Raw genomic sequence first — 27,431 nt, 5'->3', positions numbered from 1 at the left:
CTTTCTCAAGGATATTACTCTCGATGACTCCTCTATTGAGAACCATGAGAAAGATAATCCCATTAGCCCCTTGGAAGATGACATTGGAGATATTGAAAAGGAGAAGTGGGACGTCAATTTGATTGTGCTCTCATCTATGACACCGAAAAGGAGGATGAGGTTGAGAGTGGTCCTCCCTTTCTCCCAGGCATTATTTATGAGGACACATCCATCGATACCCTTGGGAAGGAGAATTATTATTTTCTCTTGCATGAAAAAGAGCAGTTCGAGATGATTAACTCTCCTGTTTGGGAAGACCCTATCTTTGTTAACAACAACGATAGGATTGATAAGGCCCTATCTCATACCTACCTTATGATTTCGGGAGTATATTCAAATCACTTGAGCCTCTAGAGTTAGATTTTCAGGAAAGGGATCTCGTTGAGACCTCACCTTCGCCTTTTCCCTTTTCTATTGTTCATCATCTTGAGTCTTCATCAAGTGATTCCCTCACCCCTTGTCATACGATCTCAAGTGACCATGAGCCCTTCCCCCTTCTGAGTATAGTGTCGAGGAAGTGCCCACCGTTGATTATACTTTACCTCCTTGAACACACCCTCGTGGTTTTGATCACTCCATGACCTCCCCTCTCCAATGTAACCATCACCTTGAGCAACCTATTTGTTGCACTCCTTTCCCTCACCCTTCGTTCACCTCTCATCACAACCTTGTGGAATCTACAAAGCATAGTATTATAAATAACTATTGTGATAGGGAGTTCTTGAGAGTAATATTCCATTCTATTAGATGAAATTTTAGCCTAAAACTGGCCTCCTAAGGAAAAATCAAGAAATTAATAAGAAATGTCGTGTAGACAATTCTTAATATTACTTTACTTTTATCGATGTTCCACAATATCTATAAGCATGAGATTTAATACAATTTTTTAATATATTATTTCTAAGTTTTTACTTTTATCGAAATCCCTCAATATGTGGAACTTTTATTAAAATCACTGTCTAAATATACGTATTTTATATTTAAATTTAACTATCTATATTTATATTTTATATTTAGTTGTCTATATATTTTTTATATTTAACTATTTTTTTTAGTGTTTTTCCAACAACATTGTCTATTGAAGCCACAATTTCACCCAAAATATATTTTTGGTAAGAATCTGATAATTTGTCATTTCTGGAATATGTTTTTTTTAACTATTTAACTATTTGATATCTAATTATATTTAACTACAAATTCTAAAATTTTGGCTGGAATCCGAACTTTGTCCTTTTTGGAATATGTTTTAATTATTTTATATTTAAATATATTTAGCTATTTTATATTTAACTATATATTATATATTTTTTGTTGGAATCGAGTGATTTGTCCTTTTTGGAATTTTTTAAAACTATTTAACTATTCTATATTTAACTATATTTATATTTTATTTTTAACTATTTTATATTTTATATTTTATATTTAACTACTTTTTAACTATTTAACTGTCTGTATACATTTTATTTGTGACTTTTTTATTTGGTGTTTTTTTGGGGCATGGCTATTAATGTCAAATGGGTCCACATTTTTAATTTATATTTTTTCACTAATATTAAGAATTTACATTTCATTAATAATTTTTCGATATTCTAATTCATATGGGTAAGGTAGGTAAATAACATTAATAAAATATTTCACGAATACGCAAATTAATAATAAAATATTTCACTGATACCCAAATTAAGCAAAAAAAAAATTAGGACATGTATCTCTTTTTAAATTTAAAGGATTTTGATTGGTTTACATATTATGACATGGAAATTACGTGAAATTTCATGGGCACTTTTAGGATGAAATTTCCTCTAATGCACCATTGTGTACTTAGAGGGAAAGCCCCACGCTTCTAGATTGACCTATTCTCTTTCTCCTAGGGCTTCCTTTTACATCAAATGGAGATCATGTTTTCCCACATCCCACCCACTTCACCCTCCATGTGATTGTGTTCGCATTCGCTTTGGGTATTGTTTCATGAGTAATCATACTGACATGCATATGTATAGTGACATGATGATATGTTGGTTGCACTACCTTTTTGGTTTCACTTAGCATTGCTCTTACTATATGCATTAAAACTAACATCATATGATATTTCTCATGGTAGATTAGTTGCATTTAAATTAAATTTGTCATATTTTTATTTTTTGTTGATTTTACGACCTAACACTAAGCATGGGTGATCATAAGTCACCATAAAAAACATGCTACCCCGCAGGTTTAGTCATTGATATGTGTAGGTAATAGGTCTACAGTAACCATGAGATTGTTGGAGTTCTCGTGACCTCTCGTTCGAGTAGCTTCACCTACTTCTTCGAGAGATCACATTCCAGCTGGAGCCAAATGTTACCCACCATTTTGTGGGTGATATCCCTAGGAGATTTTTTTTTCTCCAAGATGGTCTTCAACCAGCAGCTAGCAACCCCTTGCAGCCACCAACTAGCTTGTTGTGCCATTTCTGAGCCAGCGATGTGGTCCCTCAATGATCTTCCATGATTGTATGTTTGAAGGTGGGCCTCCCGAACCTAAAAGTATGCCTTGTCATTTGGTAATTGAGTATTGTAGTTTGCCTTTCATGGACACTTCTAGGCATGGTTTAATGGGGGGATTCGGCGGAAAGAGTGGGCTAGGTCTATGCTCTTGTCCCCTAAACCTCTTTTGGATGTTAACCTTGGACCCTAGTCCCGTGGGATATCTTTTACTGAACTTTGGGCTTTTGGGATGGTACTTTTGGGAAACCTTGATTTTGATTGCATGGTCCCGCTCCCTCATCCACATATATCACTCCCCTTCTGCTAATTATAACCCTATTCATCATTCCTCCCACCTGGGTCCACAAAGGGTTAGCCTTCCCCTTCTCATTGACCACACCTTGGATCAGGCCTAGAACGATGCCCCAGAGGTTGATGCACCTAAGAAGAAAGGTAAACCATAAAAACATAATTGGCCACATTCAACAAGAAAATATACCACAAAATTCAAAAGATAGTAGGGACAAACACATTTAGCATGTGGGCAAAAGCCAAAACATGAGCTCTACCCCATTATCATGGCCATCGCCCTGGTTCCTAAAGGCCCTAGATGAGTCTTATTTATCATTTAAGAACCCATGATTGTCCCAACCCTTGGTGGACAATGAACCGCCCTACCCTAAAGGGGTATCCACTGCTATATTTTACACATCATGCTCTTACTCCTTGAGCCCCGAGCAACCGATTAAAGAGAAATCATAAAAGGCAAAAGACATATAAAGAAGGGTGGAAAAATCAAGGCCGGGGCACCTCATGTGCCATAATTTCTCCCTCCTATACATTATATACCTAAGTGTGGGTTGCCCTTTTATTAGCTACCCTTGTACTCCAGCATGCGGCCGAGGCCTGCCCCTTTCATTCCCTACTCCATCATCTCTTTATCACATGCCACCACCCTTTAAAGGATGTACTTTGGACATACTATCCCCTTTAAAAGTAGAAAGTTGAAACCACCTAATAGGATACTTGGTTAACCCCATTTGGAGCTTAGAGACATTAACACATGCCAAAGCCCACTATGGAAGGGCATGCCATTATGAAGTGTCCACCTGATGTCCATGGTTTGTAACCTCTTTTACTCGATTTCCTTTGATGACTTGTTGTACTGGAAGGCTAGGGGACACATTCGATCTTATGCAGGATTGCAGGTGGTCTCCATTTTGGGTTTGGTCTCCCTATATGAGGTCCTAACCCTCCAGAGAACTACATTAGCACATGTAGGGTGTGCATTGAGAGCTGGTGTTTTTGTTTTTTACTTTTGGTTTTTTTAATTAATATTTGTTTTATATAAGTTTTTTTTGTTTATATAATTTTCGATTTTTTTTTTTTTTTTTTTTTGTTTATTATATATAAAAAAAGATTAAATATATATAATTTATATTTTTTTACTTTTTTTTAATTGATTTTGTTTTCTATATACTTCTATTTCTTTAATTGTTTTGCTTTTTTTTATTTAGTTTTTTAATATATATATATATATATTGACTTCTCTTCTTTTCTTTCTTTTATTTATATCTTTTTCTTTTTTAATGGCCAAGGGCCTGAATGACGAAACTGTGAAATGGAGAAGCTCCAAACTTTGAGCGAAACACTTCAATTGTGATAGCAACAAGGTTGACGAAGAAGTGATGGCCAAAGGCTATATTGGACTAGTTCTTTGCAGAGGTTGAGCGGGCAAAGTATCGAACAACTCTGGTACCAATGTTACAAACAAAGTTTGTATTCTGCTATAATTTTCAGCACAATTGGTACATGAATACATCCATTGAGGATATATATATATATATATATATATATATATATAATATTCTGCTATAATTTTCAGCACAATTGGTACATGAATATATCCATTGAGGATATATATATATATATATATATATATATATATTGAATAGTGTGTAAAATAGTTGATATGAGATATTACAACTGAGGGTCCCATATATATGCCCAGGCAAGTACCCTTTCACAAATGGTCATGTCCATAGAGACATGCCTCTTCAATACAAATTATTAGTTAGTTAATCATTATTCATGATTATTATTATTTATATTATTTGTATTATTTTTATATTTATTTTATTCATAACACAGATTTTATGAAGGGAAGGGTCTTCAAGAATATCATCGCTTTCAAATCAAATTGAGAGTGTTCTTTGCCTAAAGACATTGAGCTATGCTTTTATTCTCAAGGAATTATAGGGCAAGATTGTCTTTTTAAAACAATATAAAAGGGTTTACCTCTTTGAACATAGCAATATAACTCCTCTATGGTGCCCCAAATCAACTTTTCACAATCTGAATCTACAATAAAAGGTCTACTAATATGCACCAAGTGTTGAAATTTGTAACTAGGTTCGGTCTTCATAATATCCTATGTATTCTTGATTTTATGTATTTGATGTAAAAGAGAGAAAATTGATTATCATTATTATATAGCATGTGTTTCATGCTCAAGGTCAATTTATTTGTAGGTCAAGCACCCATGGTGTGCTTCTAAGGTTTTTTCATAAATTCTAAGAGTCAAAAGAGTCACTGTCATTTGTAATAGACTCCATTGGGCATCTTGTAACAAGTCAAAAGAATTAATTTAAATCAATTGTGTCAGAAGTCCCTCCAAGACCAAGTCGGCCTGCAAAAGATGAAGACGGCCTCATTAAGGGCGATTCGCACTCCTAGGAAGCCTATATATAAGAAACATTCAACCTCATTTGAGGGAGAGCATCCAATCAAGTTCGATCATAAGAAGTCTACAAACAAGCAAAGATCAAGAAAAAGGTTAAGACAACAAATCCAAAGTTTTTGGGTCAATTTTTTTCATATTGAAGTTTTCCATCAAGAAGTCAAAATTTTGTTGCTAGAAGATCAAGTTTTAAGGAAGAATACCTAAGGAAAGAAGATCAAGCCAAGCGAAGAAGAGAGAAGGCCTAATTAGCCTCTATCACTCACATGTGCGAAGTTGCAGACCTAAAGCAATAACCGAAATTCTGAAGTAGAGGCCGAAATTTGAAGTTTTTAAATTGTTTGATTAGTGTTGACTTTTGGGGAAAAGAAGCTCATCTAAAGAAAGGTTGACTTAATCTTGTAGGAGTCTTGGTCTAGGGTTTAAGGGTCTTGGAATTCGTTATTTGAAGATTCTATAAGAAGAGAAGAATTACTCGTGGGTTTTCCTCTCTAAGAGAGGTTTTGGCCTTGTCTAGTAGCCTACATCTTGTGTCTATTTTGTTCTATTGATATTCATGTTTTGGTATTTGTTTGATGATAAGAACACTGTAATAATCAAGAGAAGAAGAAGATAATTATAAATATTACAAGTTGAAGTAAAGAACATCACAAGCAGTTATCAAAGAAAAGAGAAATCATCCCTAATCAAGCTACCCTAGATTTCTCAACACCAAGAATATATGCCACATTTCAACGAGGTGGTATATAGACTCCATAAGGCTTAGACAAATATAAAGAAATTTTATTCCAAAGCTTGGGAACTCTTTCACACACACCTTACAAATGTAGAGTAGGTCCTTACATAGGTTTCAACTATACCCCCTTTGCAATAAACAAGTATTTTTTTTCTAGATCCATTAGTCCTTCAAGAAATACCAATAAAGTAACCCTGTTAGTGTTGAGAAATCAATCTTCTTATAGATTAGGGTTGATTTCTCTGTCATGATAATTACTTGTGAATTTGTTGGCTTCTTTATTAGATTTTTATGCTTTTCTTCTTTCATCAAGCAATTATCAAAAGTACAAAAGCATGAAGATCACAAGAGACAAGAACACAAAGATATATGGTCCAAGCTAGGGCAAAAACCCAACAAGGGGGAAAACCCAAAAAATAGAATCAAATCAAATTGAGATATCGAAGACCCAAAAACCAAGACAAAGACTGTCAAACAGACCCAAGTCAGTCCTCCTTCAATGCTTCTCCACCAAGTCAAAGTCAACTCTGGGCAAACATCTGAAATTTGGTCATCTCTTGAAATTTCGACTCTTTCTTTTTTGGTCCTTGAAATCTCGGCCCCTAAAATTTCGGCCTACAATACCTCAGATTAATTCGCAGAATAGGGTAGAAAAGTCTTCATCTTCTCTTTTCTTTTGTCCTCCTCTCTCCTTTGACATCACTGGTTTTTCCTTCTTTTCTTGGCTCAAAGTCGATGTACATGATGAGTGAATGAATTGTCTCCAAAGTGGTCAAGCTGCCCTCTATATATACGCATCCAAGAGGCCGAATAGGTGGCTCTTGGAACCCAGGCCGACTTGTTCCCAAGGAGGGCTGACTTCGTCTTGTGGTTACACTTTTGACTCTTTTGCCTCAAAAATACATATTTTTCTTTTTCATGCAATAAGTCCAAATGAGACTTTGACTCATGACGAATTTATTTTGACTCAATAAACCCTAGAAACATGAAGAACATGCCTGACTAATGAAATAATAATAATAATAATAATACTTTCTTTTTCTTCTTTTGCTTTTACAAGAAATATATAATGACGCAAGTACAATGACAATTATGAAGAACGCACCTAGTTACATTTTCCAACACTTAGTGACTTTCTTACAAAAAGCAGTAATGCGTTTGTTGAGATCCATAATTTCCTCTAGAAGGTTACAATAAAATATCCAAGGAAAAAGATAATCAATGAGAAGGAGGTTTACTAGCATAAAATAGACACCATGAACCAAGGGCCAAGTCAACAAAAATCACAATATCCTCCAAATGCATGGGTCAACCTCTCTCTAATGATAAAATAGCCTCAAGTCATGTGAAATGCCTCTACATTTGTGCAAGTAGGGGAGTGCTCTATGGAAGTGAGGTGTATGTGCATTAGAAAGTGCAATCTCATCATTAAAATATAACAAAGAAGCCAAGTGTTGTAGTGATGGATTATGACTATGCAATAAGGAGTGAGTTGGCCCCTACAACCATGCAACCTTGTTAATTTTAGGTATGTTCTATGCTTAGAGCAATTTATTTCAATTTTCACAATTAGCTCAATATCTTTTCCAGATTAGCAATCACATCAGCATTAAAGTAAACTACAGATAAAACATAAACATAAATCGCAGAAGACAAGCCAAGACAAGAGGACACAAGATGTGGCGCTAGCCAGGTACAAACCCCAGTGTGGGGAAACCCTTGATAAATTCTTCTTCTATGTTCTTCAATAGTTTAGTAGAGAAAGAGAGAGAGAGAGAGATAGTACATTTACAACAAAAGTCAACACTTTGACTTTCTATATCCATATGAGATCAGCTGAAGACAGATTGTTTCAACTGATTCTTCAAGGTGACTCCTTCACCTATCATGCATCTTGTCCATTTGCTGCACCTCACTGTGCTGCACCATGCTATACCATCACAGTGCTGACATTGATGACCTTGCTATGCACTTCATGTTACTGCTTCTGTTACTGTGCTGCTTCAATCATTGAGTTGCTCTTATCACGGATCTGTACCCATCTGTACTCAATGACTGCTATGCTGCATTTCATCATCAGTTTGTAACGACCCATCTATAAATACAAAGAACGCAAGCATAATAGCAGGTAAACGGTACATGCATATGATAGCTACATATGCATGTGTCGCATACACTGCATTAGTATTTTATACTAAATTGATTATAAGTGCTAAATACCATGACACTTCTTGGAATAGAAGTTCTACTCATTCACCAATATTGAGTAATGCATGGTTAGATCTTAAAAGAGGACTATATATATATTATATGTTCCAGATTATTGATAAAATTACATTAATAATTAAATAAATATTAAATATTAATATAAGTAATTAATTAAAAAGGGGGATCCAAGTATAAATGTTATAATGTTGTATTTAAAACAAATATATATATATATATATATAAAACAATGTGCTATGTTTTTATAACGTTATAATGTTTTAATGATACATGTATAGACAATGTATTGGTTATATTAAAGGAATAATCAATAAACACCATATGGTTTAAAAAACATAAAGGGTAATTCATTGACAACTTGAAACAAGACCAAGAGAGGATACGTAGGCACAGGCGTGTCATCAACAGGGTGAGCGGTGGCTGCAGATGGAAGGGCGGCCACTGCCAAACTAGAGAATAAAAACCGCAGGACATGGATTGAGCAGGGGACAGAAAAACTAGAAGGAAGAATTCGGAAGGAGAAGGGAATCAGCCATAGGAAGAGCTTGAGAGTTCTGAGGTTCTAGGCACGAGGGAACAGTCAGCTTCTGTTAAGAAGCTTACTTGATTGAGCAGCCAGGCTCTGCTCAGTCTGGCTAGGTGGATTCGGTCTCTCGGGAATTGTAGCAGCATAGCCGGAGGCATCTTCAACTGCAGGAGTACAGGTAGGTACCTCAACGGTCCCGTTAATTGATTTTGTCAGGTTTTTGTTGAAAATGTTACAGGTTCATGCTTTAAATCCCTTACTGTTTTCTGTACATCTGTTCACAGCTCTTACATATGGTATCAGAGGCATTGTTCAAACCCTTTCGACCTCATAGGCCCTACGCATCGTGTAATTTTCCATTGAACTGCTGCATGAAAACTTTATCAAACAAAAATTTCCCTACTTTTGATCTGACCGACATCTGCAGTTGAATGGTAGAAACCGTGGTTCGAACCATAAGGCTTTCGATGTTACAGTGGCCACACGTCTAGAATTTTGGTGCCAAATTAATGCAAAGACTATCCCAAAATATCAGTTGGAGGACCACTTGAACGCATTCTCCTTGGGTTTCTCCGTTCCGATCATTCATTTGTCCCTTCTGCTTAGAGATTTGGAAGGGCCAGGTTTTTTTTAAGTCAAGCCAAACTAGGGTGTTTTCCTGAATGTAAAATATGGCTGAATAAGAGGAATACGATCTAGAACAGTAGCTAGAATGTCAGTTGGTGGAACACAGAGACTTGGTTGCTGGTGTGAATGAAGCCCTCGCTGGAGACCCAGAAAATGCGGAGCTTCTGATGGTGGAGGATTGTTGAGGGTTTCCCTTTCATCAAAAGGCGTTGTCTAGACCATTCAACTGAGTTCTGTTGAAGTTCCTGGTGACGGCCTCAACGTCACCATTAGGCTTTGCTCTCTTCCACTCACGCAATGTGGCTTGTCCACTCACGAGGAGTTGCAATCCATTACCCACCTATCTGGGTCCCTTTCCATCGAGAATAAAAAAAATCAAGTCACATTTGAGTAATTTAAGACATGTGCCCTGTTTTCAAGTTGCTAGAGCGATTTTAGGTAGGCATTGGACAAAATATTTAATTTGTGCTTGGTTTCCATTGCAATACGGTTATTAAATCTGGGGCGTAGGCTCATATGCTTGCTTTTTCTGTCCTATTTAGGGCGGGATTTTCCTCATACTTTTGTTGTTCGTGCATCGTAGCTGTCTCTGTTCCGTGTTGTATTTTTCTATTTTCTTATTTTTTCCAGGAGATAGTGCATGCGGCATTCCTCCAAACAATAAAAGAGGGTTTATCATTGATATGACATTCCGTGTTCTCTTCATAGCTTGAGACCAGACCAGCAATGTGTAAACAAGGGTACAATCCAAATGAATAGCAAGAGTTGGTATTCTAAGAATAGGTTCTTGGATTCTAACAAGTTCATGTGTGTATGAAACAACACCATCAACGTTTCGCTTTACCATCACACGGCCCGTAACAATCAAATCTTGATCAAACCCGGTGTGCCATAATCCACCCCCATACAGTTGAACACCTATTTCCCTGTTCCATGCTTATTCAATGATCAAAATGTGGCACTGCATACTGATTTATTGGAGATTAGATATATTAGTAGCCATTCGCATTTTTAGTTTGGTCTGAAAACTGTCTTTACTGTTAAAATATCTTGTTATGTACTAGCCATTTGCCATATTCATCTTAAATAAACTGATCTTTTGTATTACATTTAGAAAATTCTAAAACTTAACGTGATTTGGTTACATAATAGTTGTTCCATGTCTTTCTTCTGCTGTATTGGCTGAGGTCTGACCACTCTTATAAAATTTTATGATCATTCTGTGAAGCATATACAAATGTGCAAGTCCTAGAGCTGTCTGAAGTAAAGCCTGATTGCAAATTTTCATTATGTGAAACCCTTTCAAAATTGCATCCTCCTCTGCATATTGACAAGAATGTTTAGGATCTATATACTTGGTAATAGTGCCTTTTGTCCTCGGTCACTTGAATTTCAAAGTAGGATACTGTAGAAACATTAAAAGAACCATTTTTTCTACCTTGCCTAATCAATTGCAATATATAGGCCACTAACCTACATTTTATGTACAATTTGACTATTGATCTGAATTTACCCTTCAGTTTGACCCCAACCTACATTTATGGTATGGTAGACTACTGAACTGTATCTCTTCTAGATTTTAATCATGACATGTCTATGATAAATTTCCCGGCTAAAGGCCAAACTGATATGGAACCAGAACAATCCTTCATTTATATATATTATAGGTTAGTAATATATTCAAAAATATAAATATGTATGCCCTTCTTTAAAGGTAATAGCTAGATTGAGGTGTGACGGGTATGTTGCCGATGTTCATTGTAACGAGGCATTTAACATTTTCATTTTGTGAATGTTATTTAGTAATAAATTTTAGATGATCTACCTTAGGAGCTAAAAACCATACACTTCTACATTATTTCATATTAGGATAGAATGCCCTACATTAGGACAAGGAGGTCGCGAGACCACCCTCCTTGACCTTGGTACCAGTAAGATCTGCCTAGTAGATAAAAATAGCAAAAATTATACCTGTTTATGAATGTGAAGTTGCAAAAGAAAATTATATGTTAAATTCGATTGTCTACCTCAAAATTTTTGTAGAATTTTATTATGTATACAGGAACCATTACAATGGTAAAGACATATGAGCGACGATGACGTGATCAGGCGGCATCACCGCCATTAATGCCGCCACCGTCACCATCATCATCCCCATCGCCACCACCATCACCATCGTCACCAAGACCATTATCAACATCAATCGTCCCAACACCAGAGTTGATCGTGATAATGAACTCATTGGAAGCCTTATTGCAGACATTAAAAGAATCAACTAAGGCTAAGACCAAAGAGGAGTTTCAACCTTTAGCTACCAGTTCAGCGGAACCAAAGAATTTTGAGCCCAAAAGATCAAAAGAAGACATTTCTAGGGAGCTTCAGAAAATTAAACTCCCAGAATTCTCAGGAGGTCGAGCAGGTGAATGCGCTGAAGCATGGTTAGAAGGAATGAGCAGATGCTTTAGATTAAGAGAATATTCTTCGGCAAAAACAAAAATTGTCGTATTTCAATTACAGGAAAGTGCCTTGATTTGGTGGGGAAATCTGGAAAAGCAGCTGCACCTTACATCGGATAATGTCCCTTGGGAACTATTTGAGGAAAGGTTCTGCGAAAAGTATTTACCTCCATACTTTCAACAATAGCAAGCCAGAGCCTTTCATACATTAATTCAAGGAAATAAAACAGTGGAAGAGTACGAGATAATGTTTATGGAGCTTGTAAAATACATTCACTACTTAGATTATGATGAATGTCAAGCTGAACGCTTCATATTTGGGTTAAATCGTCGCATCAAAGCCTTCGTAAGCATGTGGAAGCCATCATCAGTAGCTGAGGCGGTTGAATGTGGTCGTTATGCAGAAGAGCACCTTGGAATCAAAAAAGATATAGGGCCAGCAGAACCTTTACAATCAGGATTTCCAGGAAAGATTCCTCGAAACTTCTTCAGAGGAGATAGCTCGAGGCCACCTTACTGTAACAAGTTTACCCCAAGAAATATAGGAACAAGAGCTCCCATGGCAGTAAACACTATAGCCGTGGAATCATCAAACACTAGTCCATGGACATCTCGAGGGACTGCCAGTAGAGGAAGAAAGTTGAGAGGAATCAACATGAGAGGACGAAGCTCGTTCTCTAAAAATTTATGTCCTGATTCAAGAGGATCGACGCAACTTAATTGTTGGGGATGTGGGGGACTGCATTTTCAACGTGATTGTCCAGAAGCTTCGTCGAATATATTGCATAGGACTGGAAAGGAACTGATATCAAACAATCAAGGTAATCATAGAATTCATGCAGTAGTCAACAATGACCAAGCAGCGCATCAATCCACTGTAGTGGAATCTTCAGGTATTATCAATGGTATAAAACTCAAAATCTTATTTGATACTGGTGCCACAGATAGTTTCATTTCGTCATATGCATTAAACAAGTGTGGGTTGGCAGCTCGCAAACAAAATGATTTCAATCAGGTGGAAATGGCCTCAGGAGAACTCCAATCCGTGGGCTTAAGTGTGGATCAATGCAAAATTGACCTAGAGGTCTGTACGACTAAACTGAAAGTTTATGTCACAGCCTTGGGAACTTATGATCTTATCATAGGTATGGATTGGCTAGAAGCTCATCAAGCTTGGGTAGACTGTTATGGGAAAATAATTTTAGGTATAAATGATGAAGGAGAGGTAATCCAAATTCAAGGAATCAAGAGGAAGGTATCTTTACGCTACATATCAACAATGAAAATGAAACGTTATTTAAGGAAAGGTTGTCAGGCTTATGCAATTCAAAAAGTAAGCGAAGAAAAAGGACCATCCTTAGGACAATATCCGGTGTTAGCCGAATTCCCGGATGTATTTCCAAAATAACTACTAGGATTCCCCGGTAAGAGAGCTGGATCTCACTATTGAATTAAAACTAGGTACCCAACCGATCTCTAAAACGCCTTATAGAATGACAGCTCCAGAACTTCAAGAATTGCAAATTCAATTGAAGGAACTATTGGATATAGGGCATATTCGGCCCAGTACATCACCTTGGGGCGCTCTTGTAATTTTTGTGAAGAAGAAAGATGGATCTTTAAGATTATGCATAGATTATCGAGACTTGAATCAAGCTACAGTAAAGAATCAATACCCTATGCCTCAAATCGATGATATTTTCAATCAAATGAAAGGAGCTACTGTCTTTTCAAAAATTGATCTTCGATCAGGCTATCATCAGCTAAGGATTTCTAAAAACGATATTTCTAAGACTGCATTCCGGACACGTTCTGGACATTATGAATTTACTGTGGTACCATTTGGATTAACAAATGCACCAACAATATTCATGAACCTTATGAACAGTGTTTTCCGCAAATATCTTGATCAATTTGTACAAGTCTATTTAGATGATATTCTCATCTATTCCAAGAATAAAAAGAGCATGAAGATCATTTACGGATAGTATTGTCCTGCCTTAGAGAACGTCAATTGTATGGAAAACTATCCAAGTGTTCATTCTTTCAGGAAAGGATCCATTATTTAGGACATATCATATCAGGTGAAGGGATTTCAATAGATCCTGAGAAGGTAAAAGCGATCATGGAATGGCCAATACCAAAAAATGCACATGAGATACGAAGCTTTATGGGTTTAGCCGGTTATTATCGAAGATTTGTGGAGGGATTCTCCAAAATTGCAAAGCCGATTACAACCCCTCAACGTAAAGGTGTTAAGTATGAATGGACTGAGGAATGTAATAAAGCATTTTCTGATCTCAAAAGACTACTCACCAGTGCACCAATCCTAAGAGTCCCAAATATGGACAAAGATTTTACGGTATGTACTGATGCATCCAAACAAGGGCTGGGTGCAGTGTTGATGCAGGATAGAGGAGTGATAGCATATGCTTCCAGAAAGTTAAAACCTCATGAAGAACTCTATGCTACTCACGATTTAGAATTAGCCGCTGTAGTGCTAGCTTTAAAGATTTGGAGACACTATCTAGTGGGACGAAGTTTTACACTTAAAAGCGACCATCAAAGTCTACAATATTTGTTCACCCAAAGAGACTTAAATGCCAGACAAAGGCGATGGAGTGAATTCCTAAGTGAATATGACTTCGGAATATCATACATTAAGGGAAAAGAAAATGTAGTAGCAGATGCTTTAAGCAGAAGACCTCGGATATTTTCTCTCATACCCATTAAAGTAGACTTAAGACAACGAGTACTGGAACATCTTATAAAAGATAACTGGTATTTAAAGGTGAGATCGAGTCTTGAGGGTAAAAAGGCAAAAGAATCTAAATTTGAGGGATATGAATTAGAAAACGATGGGATCATTAGAAAACGATGGAATCTTACGATTCCATGGAAGGATGTATATTCCTGATAATAAGGATCTTCAAGAAACTATCCTTGGGGAAGCCCACAGAGCAGTATATTGTGCTCATCCTGGAGTAGGGAAAATGTATGCAGATGCCAAGAAACTCTTCTTCTGGTCAGGCATGAAACGTGATATCACTCAATTTGTTGCAAAATGTTTGGAATGTCAGCAAGTAAAAGCAGATCATTGTCACCCAGCGGGTCCCTTACAACCTCACGACATTCCTATGTCTAAATGGGAGATCATTTCTATGGATTTTATCACTGGGCTACCTCTTACTTTTCAAAAACACAATGCCATTTTGGTAGTAGTGGATAAATTAACAAAAAGCGCCCATTTCATTCCCGTAAGAGCTACTTACGATGTTGCTGACGTAGCTCGAGTATTCATAAATGAAGTTATCAGATTTCATGGAGTACCTAAGAAGATTATATCCGATAGAGATTCGTGATTCACTTCTAGATTCTGGACTTGCATGCAGACAGCCTTAGGAACTCAACTAAATTTAAGCACTGCTTACCATCCTGAGACCGATGGGAAAACAGAAAGAGTAAGTCAACTACTTGAAGACATGTTGCGAATGTATGTTATGGATCGGCAATCACACTGGGAAAAGTATTTACCCTTAGTCGAATTCGCATACAATAACAGTTACCACAGTTCGATTGGAATGCCTCCATTTGAAGCATTATACGGCAGACCTTGCAGAACACCATTAAGTTGGGACAGGTTAGAAGATCGAGTGATAATAGGACTAGAATTAATCCATGAAATGGAAGAATAGATAAGAGAAATTAGACAACGATTAAAGGAAGCACATGATAGACAAAAGAGTTATGCTGATGCTCACAGAACTGATAGAAGGTATGAAGTAGGGGATCAGGTTTTCATCTGCATCAAACCGAATAAAAGTACTATTCGATTCGGAAAAGGGACAAAGTTGTCACCCCGATTTATTCGACCATTTAAAGTCGTGGAAAGAGTTGGACCTGTTACCTATCGTCTTGCCCTGCCGCCTCACCTGCATAGAATTCATAATGTATTTCATGTTTTTGTATTAAGACATTATATAGCTGATCAATCTCATAACCTTCAATGGAAGGAATTGCAAGTATCGGATGAGGGAGTCGTATCGGTTAAACCATTACGTATACTGGAACATAGGGTTCAACAGCTCAGGAATCGCCTAGTGGACCAAGTTAAAGTCCAATGGGACAAATATATTCCTGGATCAGCTACTTGGGAAAATACAGAGAACATATGTCAAAGATACCCTAATCTATGTCAATTTTGAAGAACTTTAAACTATGTTTAGTATATATTTACTTCACTGCAATCAGAGACTCAGAACCATTTTTGAATGATTATATATAAACGTGAAATTTTGTGACATAATATATGTTTAACTTCTGCTGGTACATGGATACCAAAACGACATATGTTGTTGATCTTACTAAATTATAGTTGTCAAAGTAAAGTTTAAGACAATTAAATGATTTTACTTCTGATAGAAATTAAGATATTATAAATCTGTTTTATTTATACATGTCAATATGATCAATGGAATAGAAATCAGGGAATACATTTTAAATGAAAGTCAAATGACATGCATAGAATATGGCAAAATATGTTATACTGTAATGACATATGTGAATAATACATGAGTTATTTTGAATATGCTAATGCACATTTTACGAATGCATGGATAAGTGTATGATTGCAGATAATAAACAGTTACTGGGATGACCAAACCTCAGAACAATTAAAGATCAAAGTGATTCTATGATAGGGTATTAGCCATAATTCTACTGGGAGGGGTGGAGGTGTTGCCCACCGTTTATCCTCTGAACCCTGGAGTCATGGGAGGACTGTGCGAATCACGCTCCCCTAGACGTGCGATGATGACTGCCGGATGCCTACTGGGAATCAGGTCGGTATAACCGACGCTGTCACCTTAGAGTTTATGAATGGTTAGGTCAGTAAAACTGACGCCATGGCATACTCCAGTAGAGGACAGATAGGATGGGAGCGGAAGAGATTAGGAAGGATAGGATGATTTTAGAATAGCTTGGGAACCTGGATAGGGCAAGGCATGACCATTAAAATCATAAACCTAAAACTCTAATTTTATAGTCTCTTTATATTAAAATAAAAATTTTAAAACTTCGGTTTATAAACCTAAGAAAGGTGTGCTAATTACTATCATAAGTAATCAAATAAGATCAAAACTCTAACTTCGGGACGAAGTTTTCTGAAGGGGGAGTCTATGTAACGACCCATCTATAAATACAAAGAATGCAAGCATAATAGCAGGTATACGGTACATGCATATGATAGCTACATATGCATGTGTCGCATACACTGCACTAGTATTTTATACTAAATTGATTATAAGTGCTAAATACCATGACACTTCTTGGAATAGAAGTTCTACTCATTCACCAATATTGAGTAATGCATGGTTAGATCTTAAAAGAGGACTATATATATATTATATGTTCCAGATTATTGATAAAATTATATTAATAATTAAATAAATATTAAATATTAATATAAGTAATTAATTAAAAATGGGGATACAAGTATAAATGTTATAATGTTGTATTTAAAACAAATATATATATATATATATATATATATATAAAACAATGTGCTATGTTTTTATAACAATATAATGTTTTAATAATACATGTATACACAATGTATTGGTTATATTAAAGGAATAATCAATAAACACCATATGTTTAAAAAACATAAAGGGTAATTCATTCACGACCTGAAACAAGACCAGGAGGGGATACATAGGCGCAGGCGTGTCATCAGTAGGGTGAGCGGTGGCTGTAGATGGAAGGGCGGCCACCGCCAAACCAGAGAATAAAAACCGCAGGACATGGATTGAGTAGGGGACAGAAAAACCAGAAGGAAGGATTTGGAAGGAGAAGGGAATCAGCCATAGGAAGAGCTTGAGAGTTCTGAGGTTTTGGGCACGGGGGAACAATAAGCTTCTGTTAAGAAGCTTACTGGATTGAGCAGCCAAGCTCTGCTCAGTCTGGCTGGGTGGATTCGGTCTCTCGGGAACTATAGCAGCATAGCTGGAGGCATCTTCAACTGCAGGAGTACAGGTAGGTACCTCAATAGTCCCGTTAATTGATTTTGTCAGGTTTCTGTTGAAAATGTTACAGGTTCATGCTTTAAATCCCTTACTGTATCCTGTACATTTGTTCACGACTCTTACACAGTTGCACTTGTCATTGTGATACATCCATTCATACATGGAGGGCATACTGCAATATATCATTATCATCATGCTGCAATACCTTGTGGCTATACTACTTCATGTCATGTTGTTGCAATACTTATGATGCTCTTAATACATCATCCACTTTGTTGTATGTTAGCCTTAGCTGCTTGCTATGGCTTGCAGCCTAGCAAAGCAACTAGGCTATAGTTCCAGATTCCTTCAAGCAGACCCAACTAGACCCAAGGTAGCAACTTACCCCTCTGACTTCTAATCTGATGACAGCTGCTCCTAAACGTATCTCATCCATGCTTTTGACCAACAGTGAGATAGCTGTAGCTATGGCCAGATGTGACAGCGTATGAGGTCATCTTCATGTTTGAGATAAGGGCCTTTTTGGGCCTCCTTGCTACGGCTTAATATCTCTATGGACAACGAATTAGGTGACTCCTCTTAGACAGTAGAATAGGGCTCTTAGAGTCTTAGGGCTGTGGATAGGAGCCTTTCATGACAGCGGAATAAGGTCTCCTTTAACAGCGTTTAGAGGATCTTCTTTGACTGCAAATTAGGGTTGTGTATCCTCCTCATAAGTCAGCTGTAAGGGCTTCCTTCAACTACGTCTAGGCTTCATGACTGCGGCTAAGCTAAGGCTAAGTCTCCTTGCTAGAACAACAGTTAAATCATCTCCTCTAGGAATGTGTATAGATCCTCTTTCTGACTGCGTATAAAGAGTCTCTTTCTTGCTGCGTATAGGGCCAATAGACAACGGATTCAGGCCTTCATTTAGGACTTATATTAGCCCTCCTCTCATCTGCGGATTGAGCCTCTTGAGACAACGTATAGAGGTCTTCCCTTTAGCTGTGAAGAGACCTCATTTATTGTGGCTAGATCTCCTTCTTAGGACAACATATAGAGGCTTATTTATGCTACATATTGGTCTCCTCTTTTCTGCGTGTAGATCTCTTCATATGCCTGCGGCTAGGGCATATCTTTATTGCGGCTAGGGCATCACTGCAGCTAGAGCATCACTACGGATTAGTGCATCATCTGCAGCTAGGGCATCACTGCGGATTAGTGCATCATCTGCGGCTAGGGCATCATCTGCGGCTAGGGCATCATCTTTAGGCTAACATATACTCTTAGTGTCTCTCCTTCACCAAAACCCAAAGACGTGGAGAGGAGGAGATCACATGAAGAGTATGTGTCTCAAATGACTTCAAGTCCTCTTCTATTTATACTAAAACATAGAGGTTGAATAGACATGACTGTTGGGCTTCTGAGCCTACATAAGTTGCTAGCCGACTTGACAATTTGTCCATAATCAAAATAAATTCGTATCTTCATAAATACTTATCGGAATCGGATGATCTTTAGATCAATCCTACACCTCTCGATGAGAGGGATCCAAGAAAAATATCAGCTGCCATAAATAAGATGACCCACATGGAGTTTGGCCCTAGTTGCCAAATTTAACAAACCTAAATAATGATGAGATAGTGGAGTACTCCAAAAAAATTAGTCTCTCATTTAAATATCACCATAAGGTCATGATAGAAATCTCAAAACCCAAGTTGCTCTCACTGAGAAGTACAATGCCATCAACCCTCATCCATAGGCTGAAAATTTCCCAAATCCTATGCAAAATTTATGATACCATATCTATTGAAGAGAGATCATCATGTAAGACCCATGACAAAGCTTCTCCAATGCGCTAGGTAGATTCACAATTCCTCATGCATGCCACAATGCCATAGGAAACATCACAAATCTTGATGCATGGTTCAAAACACCTTAGGCAACATTCGTGACAACACCTGGGGCTCAAGGCAATTGTCACAATTCCCAAGGCAGACAACTTTCACAAAATCTGCAAAGTGTAAATGTCATAAAACAATCAATGAGAGAAGTGAAACACCGCAAAGATCATACTCAAGTGCCAATACCATGTCAACTTAGCCTCAAACCCTAGGTCACTCCATCAAAACACCAAGTAGTATGCATCAAGTCCATGTAGCAAGAAGGAGAGCACCCTATGAAAGTCGTCATTTATTGCATCAAACATCATTATAGGAGCAAGATAGATATACCAAGCATTAGGGTGTTTTTTTTTTATAGAGCCTCATCTCCTCACATAATACCAATGTCATGACTAAGCCTCCATACAATTGTGCAAATACCATGATGCCAAGGTTGATCATGTGAGGCGATGTGCAAGCATCATCAAAAAAGTTGATCCATGAAGAAAAGGCATGCAATACAATGATACATAAAGGGCACCAATAGATGGGTCACCCACTGATAACAAAGCACCAAAGAGCATGCCATCATTATCCATATGAGAATCAAGTGCAACCATAAAGAGTGAAACAGGCACCAAGATAATCCACCATATAAACCACTGAACCTTGTCATGTGATGAAAATCACAGGTTTACCTCTCATGCAATATGAATATCAATATGCATTAGTCTGCATTTGTAGTTTTGTAATATGGTGGCCATGATATGTTCTAGACATAAAGTGATCCGATGGCTTATATTATCCTTGACACTAACGACTTATTGATTCGTGGCTTAACACCTGATTGGTCCATTATCATTCAAGAGCCAAACTCCCTCCCCTTCCAGGTTTGAAGTAGTGGACCTCTTGATACAAGTTTTGTATTGGACAAATTTCTAATTCACTCATGCATAAGTGGGATAATCATTCAATAATATTTATAGCAGAGGCCTTTCAAAAAGAGGTAAAAAGATGAATTCCATGGAAGGATATAACATAGAAATCTGGCATCTTTCTCATACCATGTGACAGGTTTATTCTACATTGTTGTCACAAAATTAATTGTACTTCAAATTTTTTTGGAAAATTCCTTCAAATATTTCATTTGGGCCCAGATCAATACAGAATATTAATACTCCAAGTCAAAGTACTTAAATAGTACTGCAGAGAAAAGCCAGCAATTTTTGCTTAAAATTCAAATTTTAGGACAAGTTTATGATTATTCAAGCCCCTTGTCTCAATTCCTTCCCACATGGCCCCTTGATTTTGTTTCCATCATTTCTTCCTCGTGTAATTTATGTTGCTTAAACTTGATGAGACCACTTTTAATTTCTTCCTTGTGTAATTTATGTTGCTTAAACTTGATGAGACCACTTTTAATTTCTTCCTTGTGTAGTTTATGTTGCTTAAATTTCTAATTCACTCATGCATAAGTTGGATACTAATTCAATAATATTTATAGCAGAGGCCTTTCAAAAAGAGGTAGAAAGATGAATTCCATGGGAGGATATAACATAGAAATCAGGCATCTTTCTCATACCATGTGACAGGTTTATTCTACATTGTTGTCACAAAATTAACTGTACTTCAATTTTTTGTTGGAAAATTCCTTCAAATATTTCATTTGGGCCCAGATCAATACAGAATATTAATACTCCAAGTCAAAGTACTTAAATAGTACTGCAGAGAGAAGCCAACAATTATTGCTTAAAATTAAAAATTTAGACAAGTTTATGATTATACAAGTCCCTCGTCTCAATTCCTCCCCACATGGCCCCTTGATTCATTTTCCATCATTTCTTCCTTGTGCAATTTATGTTGCTTAAACTTGATGAGACCACTTTTTACTTCATCTTCTCTCTCTGCATAGAACTATATTTTGTTTATTTCCATATTTTTAGTGCCTATAGATTGATGTACATTAGCATCCACACAGGGCTTTTAATGTACTCTTTGGTTCATGTTGGTGTTAATATTTGTTCATGTTGGTGTTAATATTTGTTCTGTTGTGCATATTTTTTTCCAAAGAAAATCTCACAGGGAAATCCAAGTGATGCTTCCCTGCATTCATGGATGGCATCCCTGATAGACTCATCCATGTAGACTAGTGTGCCTAACTGAGGGGAATTCACACTGGGCACCGGTGGGCACAGATCTAGCCAAATGCCTAACAACAGTGGCAACAACCAGTTGAGCTAACCCCTTGGGCTTGCTCTTGTACATATTATAACTTTTGCTCCTAAGCACTTATATCAAGCCAATGCCAAAGGCAATTTACTCATCCATAACAAAATCTAGTTGCTGAAAACATATTTATCAATGATAAAGGTCTAAGGAATACTGTCAACACTCTGAGCCTCATGCATTATTATGTTTTTGCAAGAATGTTCAGTATTGTGTCCCTCTGTACCTACTAAATCAACAGTAGTGTGGATTTATTGTTTGATTCATGCCCTATAGTTTATCTGCACTGGGAAAAAATGACATAAGAAGGATTTGATCAGAAACTTAGATATTTTGATATGGATTTGTGGCAGGTATTTGTAATTGCTCACCGTCTGGAAACCGTGCGCAAGGCTGACCGAATCATTCTCTTGGATGGTGGAAAATTGGTGGAAGAAGGAACTCATTCTTCTCTTTTGGCCCAAGGTGGTCAATATGCATCATTATATTCAAGGAAGGAACTTTTAACAGGTGTTTAAAACTTGTTCAAACCATGTGTTGTCAGCGATTTGGTGCTCCAGACACCAGCAAAATGATGATCTATCACAATATATTTGAGCTAATATCACGACTCAATTATTTAAGATTGAATAAAACATCTTTGCATTTCATTTCAATCTTCTGACAACAAACTATGAAAGAAGTGAAATTTCTTTTATTTTGGCAGTTTTGACAATATAGATCATGTTTTTGAGGTATGTAACTTCAAGTGTATATAATTCGATTTGTATAGATTGACATTCAACATAAATGAAAGGGTGTTCATGGTGTTGGTTTTCCAAATTTGTTTTTTTGTGTTATCTTGTAAAGTAAGGGTATGCAAGTTAACAGCTGCAAGTTTTACCGAAGAAAATGGAGCTTATTGTGAAATTCTCTGATGTATATAGTTAGTTGTGAAGGAAATTGCTGAGGAGGCCTTCAGGGACAGAAGTACACTGATTCAAAAGATCCGAAAGGGTAGCTATAAGTCACTTATTAGTATTGCAAGTGGCTACTGCTTGATATAATTCTTTTAGATGTCAAGAACTTCAGGTGTTGTTAAATTGGAAGTCACTTGTGAATGGAAGTCAAACCCAAAAAATTATCCAGCCTACTGTCGTAAGATGTTCAGTTTGTTAGGACTATAGATAAAATCTCTCAAGATAAAAAAAATTGTGTTTGATGCAAGAGTTTTAAATTAATCAAGTATATTTGGATGGACTTGTTAGGAATTGTATGTACAACCCTAGTTGCCAGCCTTATTGGTGGTAAAAAACTTTTGATTCCTATCATAGAGACATTGAATTTTTTACATGAATCAAGAAGGAAATGCACTTTAAAATGAGATTAATTTTGAGGATGAAAGATAAAGGTAATCAAAGAAAACTTATCTAAATCTCAAGAGGCAGAGTAGCATGGAACTGATGATGAGCTCAAAGCATAATTTGCTGTTGTCATTAAAGGCAGTAGATGATGGTTGTTATATAATTGTCACTATAGATATATTGTCTCTAAATTTTACAACAAATGGATTCCTCTGAAACCAATAAGGTGGCAAATTCCTTTATCCTTGTGACTTAAGCTCGACTTAAGCTCAGTACACTGTAGTGCACAGTGTATTCATCAACAAAGCCTCTAGCAAGATGCTACCATTACTTCTATCCATGTGACTCCAAAAATGCTATAGTTGACATTCACTCCAAGATCTTATCAGTATCCCATCCTACTCTGATTCAACCTACCATCTTGATGAAGATTTAAAAAAAAAAAAAACCTTGCCATTCAGTACCCCTGAGCATATATAATAAGAGAGTTCTTGCAAGTTTCCTTTGAGAAACTTAACCACCATAAAATGCTGGGGCAAAAATATTCCCAACCCTTGGTATTTTTTCCCTTTGTAATAATACATGCAAACAATTGTAAATTTCTAAGCCCTTGACGACTGTTATCCTATGTTTCTCTCAATTAAATAAATCAGATCTGAACTTATTTATCACAGATACATATTTCTGAACACGCAACAATCACACATATAGCTAAAAATTGAACAGTGGAAACATAAACACGATACACTAATAATTACACCCTCAAATCTGTTTTTCATTTAAATATTCCAAGCTTAGGGAAACCTTCACAGTTTGTCAAACTAACAACCATATGATATACACAAAAATCACGTATGCACTTACTGATATTAATCTGTGTTCTGGACAAGTGAGGATCTTTTTGTTTTGGCCTTGTTGCCTAAAAATCTAGCACAGGTCTTGTGAGGTGCAAACTCAGAAGACAAGAACTAGACCGAAGGACAACAATGAGGCATGGCCCACTTCACCACAGCCACTACCTCCTCTTTTGTGGACTTTCACCACTAGGGAGGCTTCCCTTTATTTAGGTCCCCTAAAGGATATGCTAAACTTGAAGGAACTTGGTGACAATGCTAAACTTGAAGGAACTCGGTGACAAGGTAGACTTATAAAGGACAACTCTTCCTAAGGACAAGGCTCAACAAGAATGATAAGGCCATTCACATCCTCTAATGCAACCTATTTAGGGAAAAAAAGATATAGGGCTTGATGAATAACAAGCCTAATGCATCAACCCACAATCACAAGGCCAAATAAAGGCTTCCAAACAATGAATGTAAGCAACGAATGGAACAAGAAGCCTTCAACAAGACCCAAGTTGAAAACTAGGGCTTTTCTAGGGCAAGATCTACCTAGGGAAAAAGAATTTAGCCTTGAAATGGATGGATTAGCCACTAAAAGGGGTTGATTTTGTTGAATTTTGTAACTAGGTTCAATCTTCATAATATTATGTATTTGAGTCAAAAGAAAAAGCTATGTTATTATGTCCCCTTTGGACATTTAAAAGGAAAAGAATTTTTAAGTATGATTTTGGTGTCTCCAAGTTGACCAAGGTGGCCCTACAAAAGACAAGTTAGCCTACCCAAAGGATGTGCCCCTTCACATGAACGAACAAATATATATTGGCATCTATACTCAATCACTTGGCAACCAACTCGGGTTCTTTCGTGGACAAGAAATTCGGATATCTAAGCCAACTCGTATGCAACATTAGAGTCAAATTTGAGAGTTCGTGTACAACATCTGAAGCACTTCGCATGGTTTTCTAACACAATATTAAGAACAGGCATGTGGCAGAGGTGTGACAGACATATGATAACTTATAAAGATTGATGGTGAAGGGCTAACTTGGCACTTGAAAGTCTTACTGGTCAACTTGTATATGACTTGGATTTCTCTCTTTGACAAAGATTCTATAATGAAAGGATTGTTGGGTTTTCCCCTTGTGGGTTTTGCCATAGCCTTTGGCCTAATTTTTTGTGTCTCGTCTTTTGTGCACTATGATCTTTGTTCAAACGGCTAAATTGTTAATGTATAATTGTTTGATGACATAACTAAATGAATCGAATGCTAAAAGAAATCATATATATCAGTCACAAGTAATTGTCATGATTAGAAATTCTTATTGTCAAACGAATTTCCAACATGGTATCAAAGCTAGTTTCGAGAAAGCAATATGAAATGAAGTATATTAAGGTTCAAATTATTTTTGTGGTTCATTTTTGGATGCTTCTGTGGTTCGCTTTGAAACAGAGGCTATACTTTTTTTCTCTAACGAAGATAGTGTTTTAGGCTATACAAGCAAGATACATCTGCAAAGGTCTCTAAGGAAGAAATCAAGGGCTAAAATAAGTCTCTTTTCTCTCTCACTCAAGGTCTTTTATAGTCCAAACACTACTCCGAGTTTTGTGACCACTGAAGGAAAAGTTCCAAAGTCTGTTGCTCCTACAAAAGAAGTACGAAAGTTTGTCTTTGTCAAAGTTTGGAAGCCGTTCAAGATCTAGTCATTAGGCTGAGTTCTGGAGGAGTGTACCGAGATCTATTTCTATGATCAAAGGTTTATAATTGGTCCAAATTTTGAGTTGTTATAGGCCTGCAACCAAGTCGAATTCTTAAGCTTCCTCAAGTCTATAATCTTGACCGAATTATGAAATCCGAGCCTTAGAAGTGCAGACATCCGAACCTTTGTGGAACTGTCAAACTTCTGTGAAATAGTGATTAATTGAAGATACAATGAAACAGGACTAGTTGTACATCCAATTTCACCTCGGTTCTTGGCAGTCAAACGTTTGATGAGAAGTGACCTATAAGAGGCGTTTTTCATCTTTGTTTTGCCTGAAGATCGAGGTCGTGATACCTTTGTTGTTGAAAGAGGACCGAGGGTCCTAGACTACGAATAAAGAAGGGTCAAAAAGGCTCGTTGAGGTGCAAGAAGAAGCCCTGAGTAACCTCAGTGTACAATGAAGGTAAGGAAAGGCTTCTACATGATGATACATGGTTGCTACAAGAAGAATATGAGGTTTGGAAAGTACAAGTCTGAAGTTTTACAATTGGAGTGTAAGGTACATTTGGAATCAAAAGAATACTTTGACAATATTCTTAGAGACCTCAACTAAAGGAATCGATCATTTAATTGTTTGCTTGAATCTAAGTTGTGATGATAAGAATGCATCAAAAGTTTGGGTTATGATCATCTAGGGTATGCCTAAAAAGGCCACGAACCTTTTTTTAAACCTTAAGCTTGCAATTCATTTGATAAACCTCCGAAATACCTCAGAAAAATTGCAAGTCAAGTCTTGATAAAATTCTAAGGCGTATTTTTCAAATGACATCACAGTCCAAAGAAAAACTTGATTGCTGATATTGATTAAAGGAATACAAAGAAGAGGATACAAATCAATATGGCTTAAGGAATCACGGTAATTTCATAAAATCAAGAATTTATTTGTTGGTATATGAGTAAAAAGGCAAAGATAGTTCCTACGTGTGAATGAACAGTCTCTTGAATGCATCAAGAAAGCTCGCATAAACAGATTATAAATATTAAATACGCAGATTTGATCATAGTATGGTGGAGTTCGAGAGTATACCAATGGTTGAGGCAAATTGCAATAATGGTCTAACAATAAAAGAGATTTGTTTGATAATCATAATTGTTAGAATTTTGAAAATTTGTCACCTTACCCTTTCATGATGAAGACAACTTATTAGAAATGTGGATCATCTCTGATTTTGAAGATTGATGACCCTATCTGACTGGTTTTTTATTTGCAGAGAATGAAAAATCTAGGGTAATGAAACCCTAGGTTTGTAGAGAAAAACCCTAAAGCTAGGCCAAGATAGATGTTTCCGTTGAAAGAAGAAACCTTCACCCTAGTAAGGAATGACACCATGATAACAACGTGGATAGAGCTAACAAAGTTACATAAGGTCCAAGATTAAGAGGTGTTGGAGAAAACAAGGAGGCTACAAGATTAATGCAATTTCTCCTTTCTTGATAATTGCTTGTGAGTTTGTTGGCATTATTTTATTATGTTTTCCTTCTTTCATCAAGCAATTACCAAATGTAAAAATAAGAAGATCACAAGAACACAGGGAACATAAAATATAGGCTCCAAGCTTG

At 36.7% G+C, this 27,431-nt stretch overlaps 1 protein-coding gene across 4 annotated transcripts in view; it reads left to right on the top strand.

Moving 5' to 3' along the window:
* The window catches only part of LOC149214757 (ABC transporter B family member 29, chloroplastic-like), a 256,557-nt gene extending 233,975 nt beyond the window's left edge, over positions 1–22,582 (top strand). For all 4 annotated transcript variants that reach the window (XM_089392402.1, XM_089392404.1, XM_089392403.1 and 1 more), the window contains one exon: positions 22,280–22,582. In XM_089392402.1, the coding sequence (XP_089248528.1) occupies positions 22,280–22,444 (165 nt within the window). In that variant the 3' untranslated portion in view covers positions 22,445–22,582. The remainder of the gene's footprint in view (positions 1–22,279) is intronic.
* The last annotated feature ends 4,849 nt before the right edge of the window (positions 22,583–27,431 follow it).

This window comes from Pinus tabuliformis, chromosome 1_1 (assembly GCF_031772625.1).
Source record: "Pinus tabuliformis cultivar Carrire ecotype Pingquan chromosome 1_1, CPIR1, whole genome shotgun sequence".
Classification (NCBI taxonomy): Eukaryota; Viridiplantae; Streptophyta; class Pinopsida; order Pinales; family Pinaceae; genus Pinus; species Pinus tabuliformis.
Note: the sequence above shows the minus strand (reverse complement) of the source record. Positions and strands in the feature narration are given on the sequence as shown.